The sequence below is a fragment of the Eptatretus burgeri genome, chromosome 15 (assembly GCF_056783735.1).
Source record: "Eptatretus burgeri isolate ZD-2024b chromosome 15, Ebu_testis_v1, whole genome shotgun sequence".
Lineage (NCBI taxonomy): Eukaryota > Metazoa > Chordata > Myxini > Myxiniformes > Myxinidae > Eptatretus > Eptatretus burgeri.
Genome location: NC_140975.1, coordinates 28,625,364 through 28,638,544, shown reverse-complemented (window position 1 = coordinate 28,638,544; position 13,181 = coordinate 28,625,364). Strand labels below are relative to the sequence as shown.

Below are 13,181 nucleotides of genomic sequence, written 5' to 3'. Positions count from 1 at the left end.
GCTGAAGGCTGGGTCTATCATGGAGTACGGTCTTACTCTATGTAGGGCAGTGATACTGGGAAAAATGGCTGCCCATTCAAATGTGAGGGAGCCTCGTGAGTGGAGAAGGCCAATGGACCAACCACGTGCCTCGTGGTTGCAGCAGGTTGATCGGCATCTCAAGGAGATGGGGATGAGCCAGGCATCTGTCTGGGGGATGACCAGACGGAGGCCCCTGGAGTCCTGGTGGAAAGTGGACGCAGTGACGTGCTGCTCCAGCGCATGCTCCCATACCTGACCTGACCATTCAAATGTATGCTCAATGATAGGCTTATAAACTACTATAGAGTGAAGTCATCAGTATTTAAAAGCCTTAACTTTTATTCTCGAGTGTTTACGAAACTACTAAGACTTAAAAAGACACCAGAATACATTGCTGAAGTACCACATTGGGAGATCGCTAAAACGCCCAGTTGGACTTCTTCTTCTGATTCTTCCCCTCTCAAAACAATGTAAAACTGTAGCCCAACCTACCTCAATATCTGCTGAAGCCATGATGGTGATTCCAACACGAGGAAGTTACTTTGTCTCTGGGCTATTGCACGAAACCCAAAATTTAAAAACATATAAAACATTAATCGTTTTATTAGGATAAGAAATTGAACATAAATGTGGACTCAACTCAACCAGTCCAGAATCGTGGGAGGGGGTGGAGATGGACAGAGATGGGGGAGAGATGAACAAAAGTGAGACATATCCAAAGTGATACACACAATTGTTTTTTTTTTAGTTTCATCCCTGTATGTTTTTACTTTTTTAAAAAAATTATTATTTGTTTTCTTGTAATAAAAAGAATCATTGCCTCAAGGCTCAGATTACATTCTCTCATCTGTCTCACTAACCTTGAGCTGTGTCTCTCCCGCATTCCCCTGTGAATGAATAAGATCAGATAGATAAGATTCATAGTGATTCCGAACAGGGGATTTACTTTTATATCTGTTACTTCAGTTTTGGTGTGTGTGTGTGTGTGTGTGTGTGTGTGTGTGTGTGTGTGTGTGTGTGTGTGTGTGTGTGTGTGTGTGTGTGTGTGTGTGTGTGTGTGTGTGTGTGTGTGTGTGTGTGTGTGTGTGTGTGTGTGTGTGTGTTGTAAGGTGTTGAGCATTTGCATTTTCTTGTGTTGTCTATAATTGTGTTTGTTGCTGATATTTGTTGATGTACTTTTCGGTTGAAGCTCAGTGTGTGATCTTCAGTGGAGCTGGGATTTGTTATTGATTTCAAATTAATTTTTGATGTACATTGATTTTCTTTTTCATGTTTAAGCCTCTTTCTATTCCTGTGAGACATACAAATATTGATTTGATGGTGTCATTGTGAATTGAAGTATATCACTGTCAATTGTGTCCCCAAGATGATGTCATTGCTTTCATCATTTTACCCATTCCGAATGCTCACATGCCACACAATCCCCTGTTCTCCTCACCATTTACTCAATCCTCCTCCAAATGCCCTTTTACTTTTCACCCCAGACTCCTTCCTCTCCATTCCTTTATTTTACCTTTTGTACATCCTTCCTTTCCCTTCTTCAACATGGGTCTCTTGTCCCCAACCAACACTCAACTATTACCCAAGTGTTCACATTAGATGGCTCTTTCATCCCTTTGTGATCCTCTCCTTTTCTTGTTCCTTCTTTTGTGCAGTTTGAAAAATCGATACAAGGATACCACACCGATACGCCAGATCTTTGGTGGCTACATATGCTATCAAAGTACGTTAATGCACTACCTTTGTCGTTTTTATCATCATCATCATCATCATCATCATCATCATCATCATCATCAATCATTATTCACCATTATCACCATACACAGCAGATTCTGGTAACTACTTGTATCGTTTTTGATCGTGTAGTGTGCACACTGCTCACATGTTTTTATCTTGATATTTCGATTTGTGTGCTTATTTGCTGTACTGAACCTTGTTTTTTCCAATTTACAGTATCTTCCAGCTGTGGCTGTTTATCATATGTTCGCAAATACAAACGTTCTTTCCACATCACTTTGGACAAGAAGGTATTACAGATCATTTTCATGATTTTGCATCGACAAACACTGGTATCACCAAAGAAAAAGGAAATCTACATTTACACTGTGATTGTTTTCCATTTTGTGATCCTTGTGACATATTTTAATTGTGGTACAAACAGTGGATACTCACAAATTTAAATACCCATAAGATTGTAATTCAAATCAGACACTTATGTATCCCATTCTCATCAATTCCAATGGTATCATTTGGAATTGAACCGTGTTTTGGTTTTTTTTCTCCCCCCACATATCAGCTATAGCTTCTGCCGGTCTACGTTTGAGTTGTCTTATCTGGGTTGGATTCTTGACCCACTATAAATGGTCAGATTGGTGCTTCACAGGCAGGGCATTGCATCACAAAGTATACCATCTTTATTTGAGATGTTAAGGTGGGTGTTCCATCTGCTAGCATTAGTTTGTGGATGTTAAAGATACCACAGGGTCTTTTGTGAAGGGTAGGGGAGTTGTCACCAGTATCCTGAACAAATTCCAAATTGCTGCCACCTTCAGTTGAACGTTAGGCTTTGCCAGCTGGTTCGTGAAAGGCGAGCCTAAACTTTCCAGGGCTGACACATGAAGGTCAGAATAATTGGGGCTGTGGAAAAAGTACCAGTATCTCTTCTACTGTAGAAAATATAGCGACCAAATCCTCTGTTCTTTCTCTTTTACCACTTTCCTGGAAAAAAATAGCGATATGTATTTACGTTTACATGAAATAAATAACCCTAACATTTACAAAATACCCAACCCAAAATATATATACCCAACAACAACAACAACAACACGCTCACCTTCTCCCGATTCTGCTTCTTCTTCTTCCTCTTAACTTCCTCCTCGTCTTCTTCCTCGATTTTTTTTTTTTTACACTTCCATGACCTAATCTGTTGAACTCTCTCATACATTATTTTTAACTACAAAAACGATCTTATAATGCTTCATCCTCCTCTCTCACACATGTGGTACTCTTTACTGTTTCACAATGCACTACTCTTCTGCTATTTTAACAGACTGCTCTCATTTCGACCTCTCCTTCATTCCTTGCCTAAAAAATCCAACTATTACAGCGCTTCTTCACTCCATGCTCTGAATTCGCCTTCATTGCATCCATCAAGAATTGTGTTAAATCGCATCTCTGACCTAAAACTTTTAAAAACCACAGTTTGCCATGGATGCTCGCTTTCCATCAAACATTCTTTTTTTCCAACTTCAGTGCCAACTCACCCCCCTCACCCCTCACTCTCACTCTCAAAGCAACCATCCCACTCTTCTCCCTCCAAGCCCACCTCTCACCTCTCTCAAAAATCCCCCTCACCTTTCTCCCACCTTTCATCCCCCTCACTCTTCCTTCTCAAAGTTTCCCCCTCTCATCCACCAACCTGCCTCCCTCCACTGCCCTCTCACCTCCATCTCTTCACTCCACCTCCTCAAATCCTCAACTGCCTTCTTCCTTGTCTCTTGTCCCCCCTCTCCCCCTGCACCACCCAGCCTTTTCTCCTCCTCCTTCGGCCCCCTCCCCTCGCTGTTCTGCAATACCCCACACTCCTTCAGCAACCCTTCTTACCTGCCCCCCTCATCCCTTGTCCTACCCTCCCTCTCCCCCTCCACCTCCTGCACCCAAAGCCTCCTCCCCTTCCTCTTCATTAAAAGTGTGGACCTCAAATATCCGGGGCCTTCGCTCAAACCTTTCAGATCTTTCCATACAGGTTGCCACTGACAAACCAGACATTATCTGCCTAACAGAAACTTTCCACTCCCAAGACGTGTCTGACTCCCAAGTATCTCTCCCTGGCTACTCCCTCTTATGGTATGACAGACCTGAGCCTCGTCCTGGTGGAGGTGTTGCTCTCTTCATCAAAGACTCTATTCCTCACTCTCCATGCACTGCTCTCACTCCCCCACACCCCCAGGAATACCTCTGGCTTCGGCTTCCCTCCACTCCCACCTCATGTTTATATGTGTACTGTACCGTCCACCGAACAGTGATGACTCCATCTACACCTCACTATCCGAAAACATGGACCATCTTCTATCTTCTCATCCAAACTCTCTCTTCCTCTTATGTGGTGACTTCAATTGTCATCACGCCAGTTGGCTCGGTGTGGGTACCTCTCTCACCTGCCATGGCACCTCAGCAAAAGCTTTCTGCGACTCATTGGGACTGACTCAATCGGTCAACTTCCCGACCCGGATCTCAACCAATGGTACTCCATCTCTTCTGGATCTGATTTTGACAAATTTCCCTGACAATATCTGCTGCTCTTCCTTCGCTCCAATTGGTTCTTCTGACCACGTCCTTGTCAAAGTGGACATCTCTCTGGCTGTTATCAGAGAACCACCTCACCGCCGTCGAGTCTGGCATTTCACTCAAGCCGACTGGCAGAGTCTCCGAGCAGCCATCAAACTGACAGACTGGTCTCCTATCACTACTTTCTCAAACATCAACTCATCCTGGGAATTCTTTCAAAGAAACTTGCTCTCCCTCATGCACAGATTTATCCCCTCTCGTGTTCAGTTGTCTTACCCTTCCTCCCGCCCTTGGTTTACTGAAGCTTGTGGCGAGGCAGTTGTCCTGAAACAACTTGCCTTTGCCTCATGGAAAGCAAACCCAACTGAGGGCAATCTCAGTTCTTTCCACAAAGCTCGGAACAAGTGTGTATCTACCCTCAGGAGAGCCAGAAAACAACATCTTTCTCATCTCAAGTCTGAACTCTCAAACCTCTCTCCCTCCTCAAAATCCTGGTGGCGTTTAAACAAATCTGTTTCTGGTGTATGTTCCCCCTCCATCCCCTCCCTTACCTCAAATGGCCGCACTGCTGATTCCACACGTGATAAAGCTGAATGTCTAAACTCGGTGTTTGCAGCTAAATCTTGTGTCCTAAACCCATCACTATCTCTACCCACTTTACCCAGTCGCACCCAACTGTCCCTGGACTCTGTATCCTTTTCTCCTGACAAGGTGGAGAGCTTGCTTTCAAACCTCCAGTCAGATTCTGCAACCGGTCCAGACTGCATCAGCCCACGTGTCCTCAAAGCCTGCTCTTCTGCTCTTGCTCACCCACTCTCTGTTCTATTCACCCTCTCATTTGCCCAAGGTCATCTGCCATCTGCTTGGAAATCTGCTAACATCACTGCCCTGCATAAAAAGGTGCAAAAACAGATCCCTGTAACTACAGACCAATCAGCCTTCTCCCAATCATCAGCAAGGTGATGGAATCCATCATCGCCTGAGATATGAAATCCTTCCTCTTCTCCAATGGCTTGATTTCCAATCATCAATTTGGTTTCAGACCAGGTCACTCTACCCTGGATATGCTGCTTCTGCTCTCCCATCAATGGATGGAGGTCCTCAATGCCAGACAGGAAATCCGAGCCGTATCCCTGGACATATCACGTGCTTTTGACACAGTCTGGCACCCTGCCCTACTCACCAAACTCTCTTCCCATGGTATTCAAGGCCATCTCCACTCATGGCTCGCAGACTTCCTCTCCTGTCGCAGTCAACGTGTGGCCCTAAATGGAGTTCTTTCATCCCCTCTTCCTGTGCAGGCTGGAGTTCCTCAAGGTAGCGTTCTGGGCCCTGTTCTTTTTCTGGTTTTCATCAATGATCTCTCGGACTCTCTGGAAAATCCTCTATTTCTCTTTGCCGACGACTCCACCCTCTGCCGTACCATCTGTCATCCCTCAGACCGGCAAGCAGCAGCTACTTCACTCACTGCAGATCTGGATAAAATCACAAACTGGTCCAACACGTGGAACATGTCTTTCAATCCAGACAAATCTCACACTCTCACTATGTCTCTTCGAAAGGACCGTTTACAAAACCCCCCCCCCCATCCACTTTATCAACAATCCTCTGGAAGAAGTCTTTTCTTTCAAGCTTCTGGGTCTCACTATCTGCCATGACCTTTCCTGGGAAAGTCACATTTCCAACCTCGCCTCAAAAGCCAGTCGCCGACTGGGAATCCTCCATCGTGCTAAGTCCTTCCTCGGCCCTCTTGAGCTCCTGACCACTTACAAAGCTTTTGTCTGTAGCCTGATGGAGTACTGCTCTCCCCTCTGGGCTGGTGCTCCTGCCTCCCACCTTTCTTGGCTTCACGCTGTCGAAACCAGGGCATTTAAGATCATCGGCATCTCCCGCAATGAAGCTGAGTCTTTGGGCCTCTCACTCAATCACCGCAGGTTGGTCGGTGGTCTTTCTGTCTTCTACCGACTCCTCTCCAGCCTTGCCCCCCTGCTCTCTCTGCGATTTGTCCCCACCACATTTCCACAGGGCACTCAAGGTCTGCCAACAACCCCCTTCTGGTAAAACTACCAAAATCACGAATCACTGATCATCTTCACTCTTTCATTCCTCTTTTTTCCCGCCTTTGGAATAAACTTCCTCACTCTATTCTTTCCCATTCTTCCCTCCAGGCTTTCAAAACAGCTGTTCACCACCACCTCTTATCTTCCCCCATCCAAATCCTCGATCTTTTCTACCCCCGATAATCCACCCAAGCCCACTTCCTTCATTTCTCCTGCTTTCCTTCCTGAAAGTCCCTGAAATGTCCATCTTCTCTTCGCCATGTTCCCCGTCCCATCCCCATCCCTCTCCCTTCCACAGTTCACCTAATGTGTCTGTTCCCCACTGTTTTGTCCCTTCCACTCCCGCCCCTCGTCTCATGCCTCCTTGCTGTGAGTTGTGTGTTTGCTCTCATATGAGCCTCGACCAAGGTATACAAAAAAAAAAAAAGTGTTTTGATTTAGCTTAATGCTTTTGCCAAGTAAATCAAAGTGTAACTTAAATGCCAGTGATGGCTTGTAGGAAGTTAAAACAGTGATAATTGCTCTATTTTCTTCTTTTTTTTTGAAAACCGAATCGAGGTTCGTGGAAGAGCTTTTGAGCAATGAATAACCTTTTACTGGTTGATATATTTACTTAATTGATGCTTCATCTGTTTTTATTTCACACATTGTGTTTAACCTTTCCCTGCAGTACAAAAGTAATTTTCGCTCCATGCTGAAAACGTTCTTCAATAGAAAGATCGTGAGAGACATCAATCAGTTCCCTTGTGAAATGTAAGTGGCTGCTTCCAAATATTGAATCTGCACTTTAAACAGGATTGGAATTGTCTGTGTCGAAGCGATTGTATTTATTTTGTTTTTTAGACAAGGAAAACTTAATAACAGCAAGGTGAAAGAAATCTTGAGATGTTGCATTCATCACACAGTTTCACGACAAAAACATCTTCCATTTTTCTGAAAAGGTTGCTCGTGTTGTCATGTCCATCAGCATGTTTGGTAAAATAATTATTAATTCGCCAGTTATTGGAGAATTGTTGATGAGCTCACAGGAATGCCTAGAGGTACGCACACTCGTCTCTAAGCTGTTTGAATCTCAACCGAGCTATACACTGTCATTCCGGTGCTTCACAGGCAGGGTGATTCATCAATGTGTCCCTCGGATGGACGTTAAATGGGTGTCCCGTCTGCCTGCATTAGTTGGTGGACGTTAAAGATCCCATGGTGTCCTTTGTAAAGAGAAGACGAGCTATCGCAGGCACCATGAACAAATTCCAAATTCCTGCCATAACCAGCATAAGGCACTGCATAGGCAGCACAGTCATGCCCTCAGCCAATGATGTTACTCTGCAGCCTTTTGCTACATATGAGTGAAGAAGAAGAGTGATTACCTCCGCCGCTGAAGGTGGACGGAGGTTATGTTTTCACCCCATCTCTGTTTGTCTGTGAACAGGATATCTCAAAAAGTTATGGAAAGATTCGGCCGAAACTTGGTGGACAGGGAGGGTATGTCATAAAGACAAACTGATTCAATTTTGGTGAAGATCCGGTTCGGATAATTTTTATAATTGATTCTTCACCAATTAGAAATGGGGGCAAAAACGATATTTTGCTTGATATCTCAAGGAAACAATTCAAAGCCTATATAGGCATATCACAATGTCAAGGACATAGATTGGTTTTTCTGGCAATAGGCTCTGGCGGTGTCGATTTTTTTTTCCTGATATTGATACATCGGTGAATTCATACCTGTATATACTGGAATATCGGTATTAAAAAATATATATATATTTTTAAGCACGTTCCAAAAATACATAATCGTCCAATGGCCGATGATGAATTCATAAACGATGTACACATCATTGACACACGGTAATTTTTCAAAGTATTCTCACACGGGGCTTTCCTCACCCCCCCCCCCTTTTCCCCCCATAATGAGAATGGTTATTTTACTTCCAACTTCAACTAGTATTAAAAATGATTTCCTTTTAAAGCGAGATCAGTCTTGGTAATCTGCTCAGGGCAGTATCACTATCGTAGATCGCCATGTCGGTAATCTGCACAGGCTAGTATGACGATTGCAGATCGTCATACCCTGAATCGACACAGGCTTTCTAAAGCACACCCGATTCATATAAAATAAACAATTGGTAATTGCTTTAAAAACAGCCACGAGGGCAAAGAAAAACGCGATTGCTTGTACGGTGTTCGTGTGCTGAGGGTTAAAAGTTAAAACCTGCTGCAGCTACTTCCTGGTACGTCTTGACGTCATACGTTCCACTGCTCCAGGTGTAACCGAGTGCATCAAAGCTTTTTAAAACATGATTGGTATTTAAAGATTGTAAACACCTTTCTTCGATTTGTTGGTGATATACCGATCATATTGTTTTTTTCATTCCGTGCCCCCCCCCCCCGAAGTACACCGGTATATTCAAAATTCCAATACCTGTATAATCGATGTGAAAATTTTTTACCGACAGAACCAGGATAACGATATATCGCTAGACCCGATCCAGCAATTACATCGGCAATGATGTCAGCAACCGACTGCAAGAGACTGACATTGATTGTATCTTGACATGAAAATAATTTCACATTCTACCCTCTCTCTCCCCCTTTCCCATTTATCAATGTGTGTTTGTGCTCATAACAAGAGTAAGAGGAAGTACATTAAACCAGCAACCAACGAACCAGTGCAATCACATCAACATTGCGAAGACAGCAAGCACATTGATATCAATAAACTAAAATGTCATTCCTGATCATGCATGTGTGTGCCATTTGATTATTCACTCATCTCAAATGCCAGATCAATGAAGTGTCAGTCCTCCTGATTTGGTGATAACTATTTCACAATCAACCTGTTTCTTAGGGAAAAAATTTTTTTTTGCCAAAAAGCCTCTGACAAAGACCACAAACACTGAAGATCATTTTCCATTCTTCCAGTGATTAACTTGAGACAACATGAACCTCTGACTTGCTCCTCTTTAATGGAAAAAATACTCCCTCCAATCCAATGCTTTTTGTGAAGAGAGGATGATAATTTTTCTTTAACTTGCCCTTATGTCTTCTTATAAAGAGTTCAGGGAAGGGTAATCTGAATTGACTTTGTGTGAGTATGATGTGCTTCAAATGTGCTCACACCATGTGAAAGTACCTTCCATGAGGAAAACTTGTTCTGTACATCTTTCATGTAACAGGCACTTTAAATGAGATAGAGGCCACAGCCATACTTATTGAGAGTGCATACTTTGTACCAATAAGAAGATTGGGGATTATGGTGTAGGAAAGGGCTGGATGGGGCTTGGTGGAGGTGGGGAGAGGAGGAGGGGGGGGGAGGTGTTCATATTCATGTATTTGTCACACATTCCACCATGCTTGCACACATAATAAATATATAGCCCATAATATTATTATTCATATCACTCAAATTGGTTTTGGTATATCCAGAAATTGAGTTGAATTATATTGTACCAAGATGAATTGAGATGAAATGTTATTGGTTAGAAATAAAACTTGAAATTCAAAGTTGTAAATGTAATTTGGCAGAAGTTGTCCTTCAAACATTTTTTTTCGGTTTAGATTTCAAAGCTCATGGAAGAGCTGAATGAAAGACATAAGAATCTTGATGCAGAAGAGGAAAGGCAGATATTGATGAGTGAACACAATCTTTTGGGTAGTGGATATTGTAGAGGGTCATTGGAGATTATGTGAGATGGCTATGAGCAGCCACTTGGAAAGATTTGACTGAATGGCTGGATCAGACACAGGTTGTTTCATTGTCAGCAAAACAGAGGGACCTCAGAGTGTAGGTGAGTTATTGTTTGAATCATCATTTAGGAGATAATGAGTAATGACTTGGGTCTCAACATTTATTTGGTGGTCTTCACCTCCCCTCCCGACATTACTGGTGAGCCTTAACTTTGGAGGCAATTGCCATCATTGGTGGTGCCCTTTTATCTTCAAGGATGAACTCCCAATGACGAATTCCTCTTTCAGAGATTGTTTTTAAATTTGTGCTTTTATTGATTCTCTCTTCTTTCAAAACTATGATCTTCTTTCTGAGGCCAAGTGCTGATAAGTGAAATATTTTTATTTGTCATTTAATGATGCCTTTAATTCAAATACAACAATTATTTTTCAGTAACAATTTTTGTCTTCTTTCAGGTGCAATGAAAATGTGACCATCTATAGTTCACTTCTGATACACCATTTTCCAAATATATTCATCATTTCACTGAAGCGTAACAACACCTGCACTGGAGAAAAGAGAACACGGGTGAGAAATGTCTGTAATACCTGCAGTGAGAGTTCGGTCAGGTTATAGGTGTGTGGAAGTCATTTAAAAGGGTGCATTTCCATAAGTCCAAATCCAATGCACAACACATAAGAAACATTATTTTTATTGTGAATTATTGTATTGTATACAAGAGTATGATTCAAGTGCAAATGTCATCCTAGTAGCATATCTGATTAATACAGTCCATGATTTACATGAAATTGGACAGAGGTTTCAGGTGCTGTCGATTCGTCTTTTTGGGGTTTCCCTGAAAATCATAGCAGGACTTCTCCAATTTCTCTGTCTCTTCCTGGCTCCGGTTCGACAGAGCACTTCCCTGTCGTCATGGTGGTGTTTATGTCAATAATTCCATTCCTCACTGTCCATTGACTATTAAGCCCTCTTGAAATACCTCTGGTTGCATTTACTTCTCCACAATCACCTTATGTTTCTATGTGATAGACACACCACCAAACAATGATGACTCCATGTACACCTAATTTTCTGCAAACAAGGATCAACATATAACCATTCATCCCAACTCTGTGTTCCTCATCTGTGGTGACTTCAACTGCCACTATCCAAGCTGGATGGATGTGAGTTCTTCAACAACTAGCCATGGCATTGTAGCTAAGTCCTTCTGTAGCTCTACAGCCCCTGAGGACATTGTAATGAAAAGAAAACACACAATATTGTTTACCAGGAAGTTATTCAGTGAGACAAGGTGGACTTGCACCTCATCCTCACTTCACAGTTCAGTCAGTCATTGTCATTGCGATATACAAAATAAAAACAATTTTTACTCTTGACCAGGTTTTTACTTTCCTATTCCAGTTACCTGGGTGAAGAGTGGGTATCTCAGCTAATACGTGTATATGCAGTGCTTTCGGAAAGTTTTTACACTATTTGAATTTTTCACATTTTGTTGTGTTAGAGCCTGAATATAAATTGGATTAAATTTATTGTCACCGATCCACACACATTTATATATTTATATTTATACATGCAGTATGTGTGTGTGTATATATATATATATATATATATATATATATATATATATATATATATATATATATATATATATTTATATATATATATATATATATATATATATATATATATACATACAGTAATACCTTGACATACGAGTTTAATTCATTCTGTGACCGAGCTCGTAACTCGGTTTGCTCGTATATCAAAACAATTTTCCCAATTGAAATTAATTAAAATACGATTAATCAGTTTCAGCCCCCCAAAAACACTCTAATTTCTTTGTTACGTAGTTTTAAAAATAAGAAATGTATTTATAAATAATTAATACAAAACATAATACAAAGATAATAAAATAGAATATAAAGAAATAAACTGGTTTTATAAAGTGTATTTACCTTGGAGATGAGACGACTTCGGCTTTCGGAAGATTCTGGTGGAGGTGGCGGTGGAGGTGGCGGCAGTGGTGGAGGTGGTGGTGGAGGAGATAGGCGGAGGAGATTTGAAGGTCTCATCACACTTTATCGCAAAACGTAATTGATACAATATTTTTTTTATTCACTTTATCACTAAACTTAATTGCGACAATTTTTTTTTTACATTTTTTTTTATTCCCTTTTATTTTTATTCGTAACAAAATAACTGCACCAATGAAAAAACAAGAGCTAAACACAACACAGATTACTACGGTACGACCCTACTCAACGAGATAACAACGAGAACTGAACGAGTGAGTGGCGGGAGATGCGGGTGTTCGCTTGCTTGGCTGCGCGCGTCTCAAAGCTTGTTCCACTCGTAACTCGGATCGAGACTCGTAACACAAAGCAAACAATCGTCCGAGCAACGGCTCGTAACTCGGAATACTCGTAAGTTAGTGCATTCGTATGTCAAGGTTTTACTGTATATATATATATATATATATATATATATATATATATATATATATATATATATATATATATATATATATATATATATATATATATATATATATATATATATATATATATATATATATATATATATATATATATATATATATATATATATGTTGAGATCAAGGTGAGGTCAGCACTGATTGAAATCAAGTTCTGTCCACACCGATCTTAGGTAGAGAAGAGTTTAATTCACATCAACATATGCATATGGAGAGAGGGGAGGAACACACACAGCAGTGTGCATCTAGCCCAGCTCTGGCAAGCTCAGTTCAGCTCTGCCTTATATAAAATTTTACTCTGCCCCTTGTGTGACCACCTGTTAACATGATTCATCCTGTTCCCATCATCAACTTCTATTAGGAGACTAAAGCCCCGGATTATTCTTTCTCCCTTGGCTCTGCAGCTGCCTTTTATTGATTTACAGCAAGGCCTGTTCCTGTCATTATCCTGCTAAAGTAAGTCGAGGGCAAAGCAAGGTCACTTCACTTTAAGACACTCAGCCTTTGTTCTGTTCCTTGGACTGGCAAAGGCCAGCTGTTAACTCTCTTGAGCAGTACTTGATTGATGACAAGGTTTGGCTTTCCCTTGGACTGGCAAAGCAAGGATGTTTAGCAATAATGGCTGATTGTT

General features: G+C 41.5%; 1 protein-coding gene across 4 annotated transcripts in view; it reads left to right on the top strand.

The window, feature by feature from the left end:
- The window catches only part of LOC147011808 (uncharacterized), a 123,531-nt gene that overhangs the window by 64,574 nt on the left and 45,776 nt on the right, over positions 1 to 13,181 (top strand). For all 4 annotated transcript variants that reach the window (XM_085857105.1, XM_085857104.1, XM_085857106.1 and 1 more), the window contains exons 12-15: positions 1,677 to 1,744; positions 1,975 to 2,048; positions 7,039 to 7,121; positions 10,512 to 10,623. In XM_085857105.1, the coding sequence (XP_085713231.1) occupies positions 1,677 to 1,744; positions 1,975 to 2,048; positions 7,039 to 7,121; positions 10,512 to 10,623 (337 nt within the window). The remainder of the gene's footprint in view (positions 1 to 1,676; positions 1,745 to 1,974; positions 2,049 to 7,038; positions 7,122 to 10,511; positions 10,624 to 13,181) is intronic.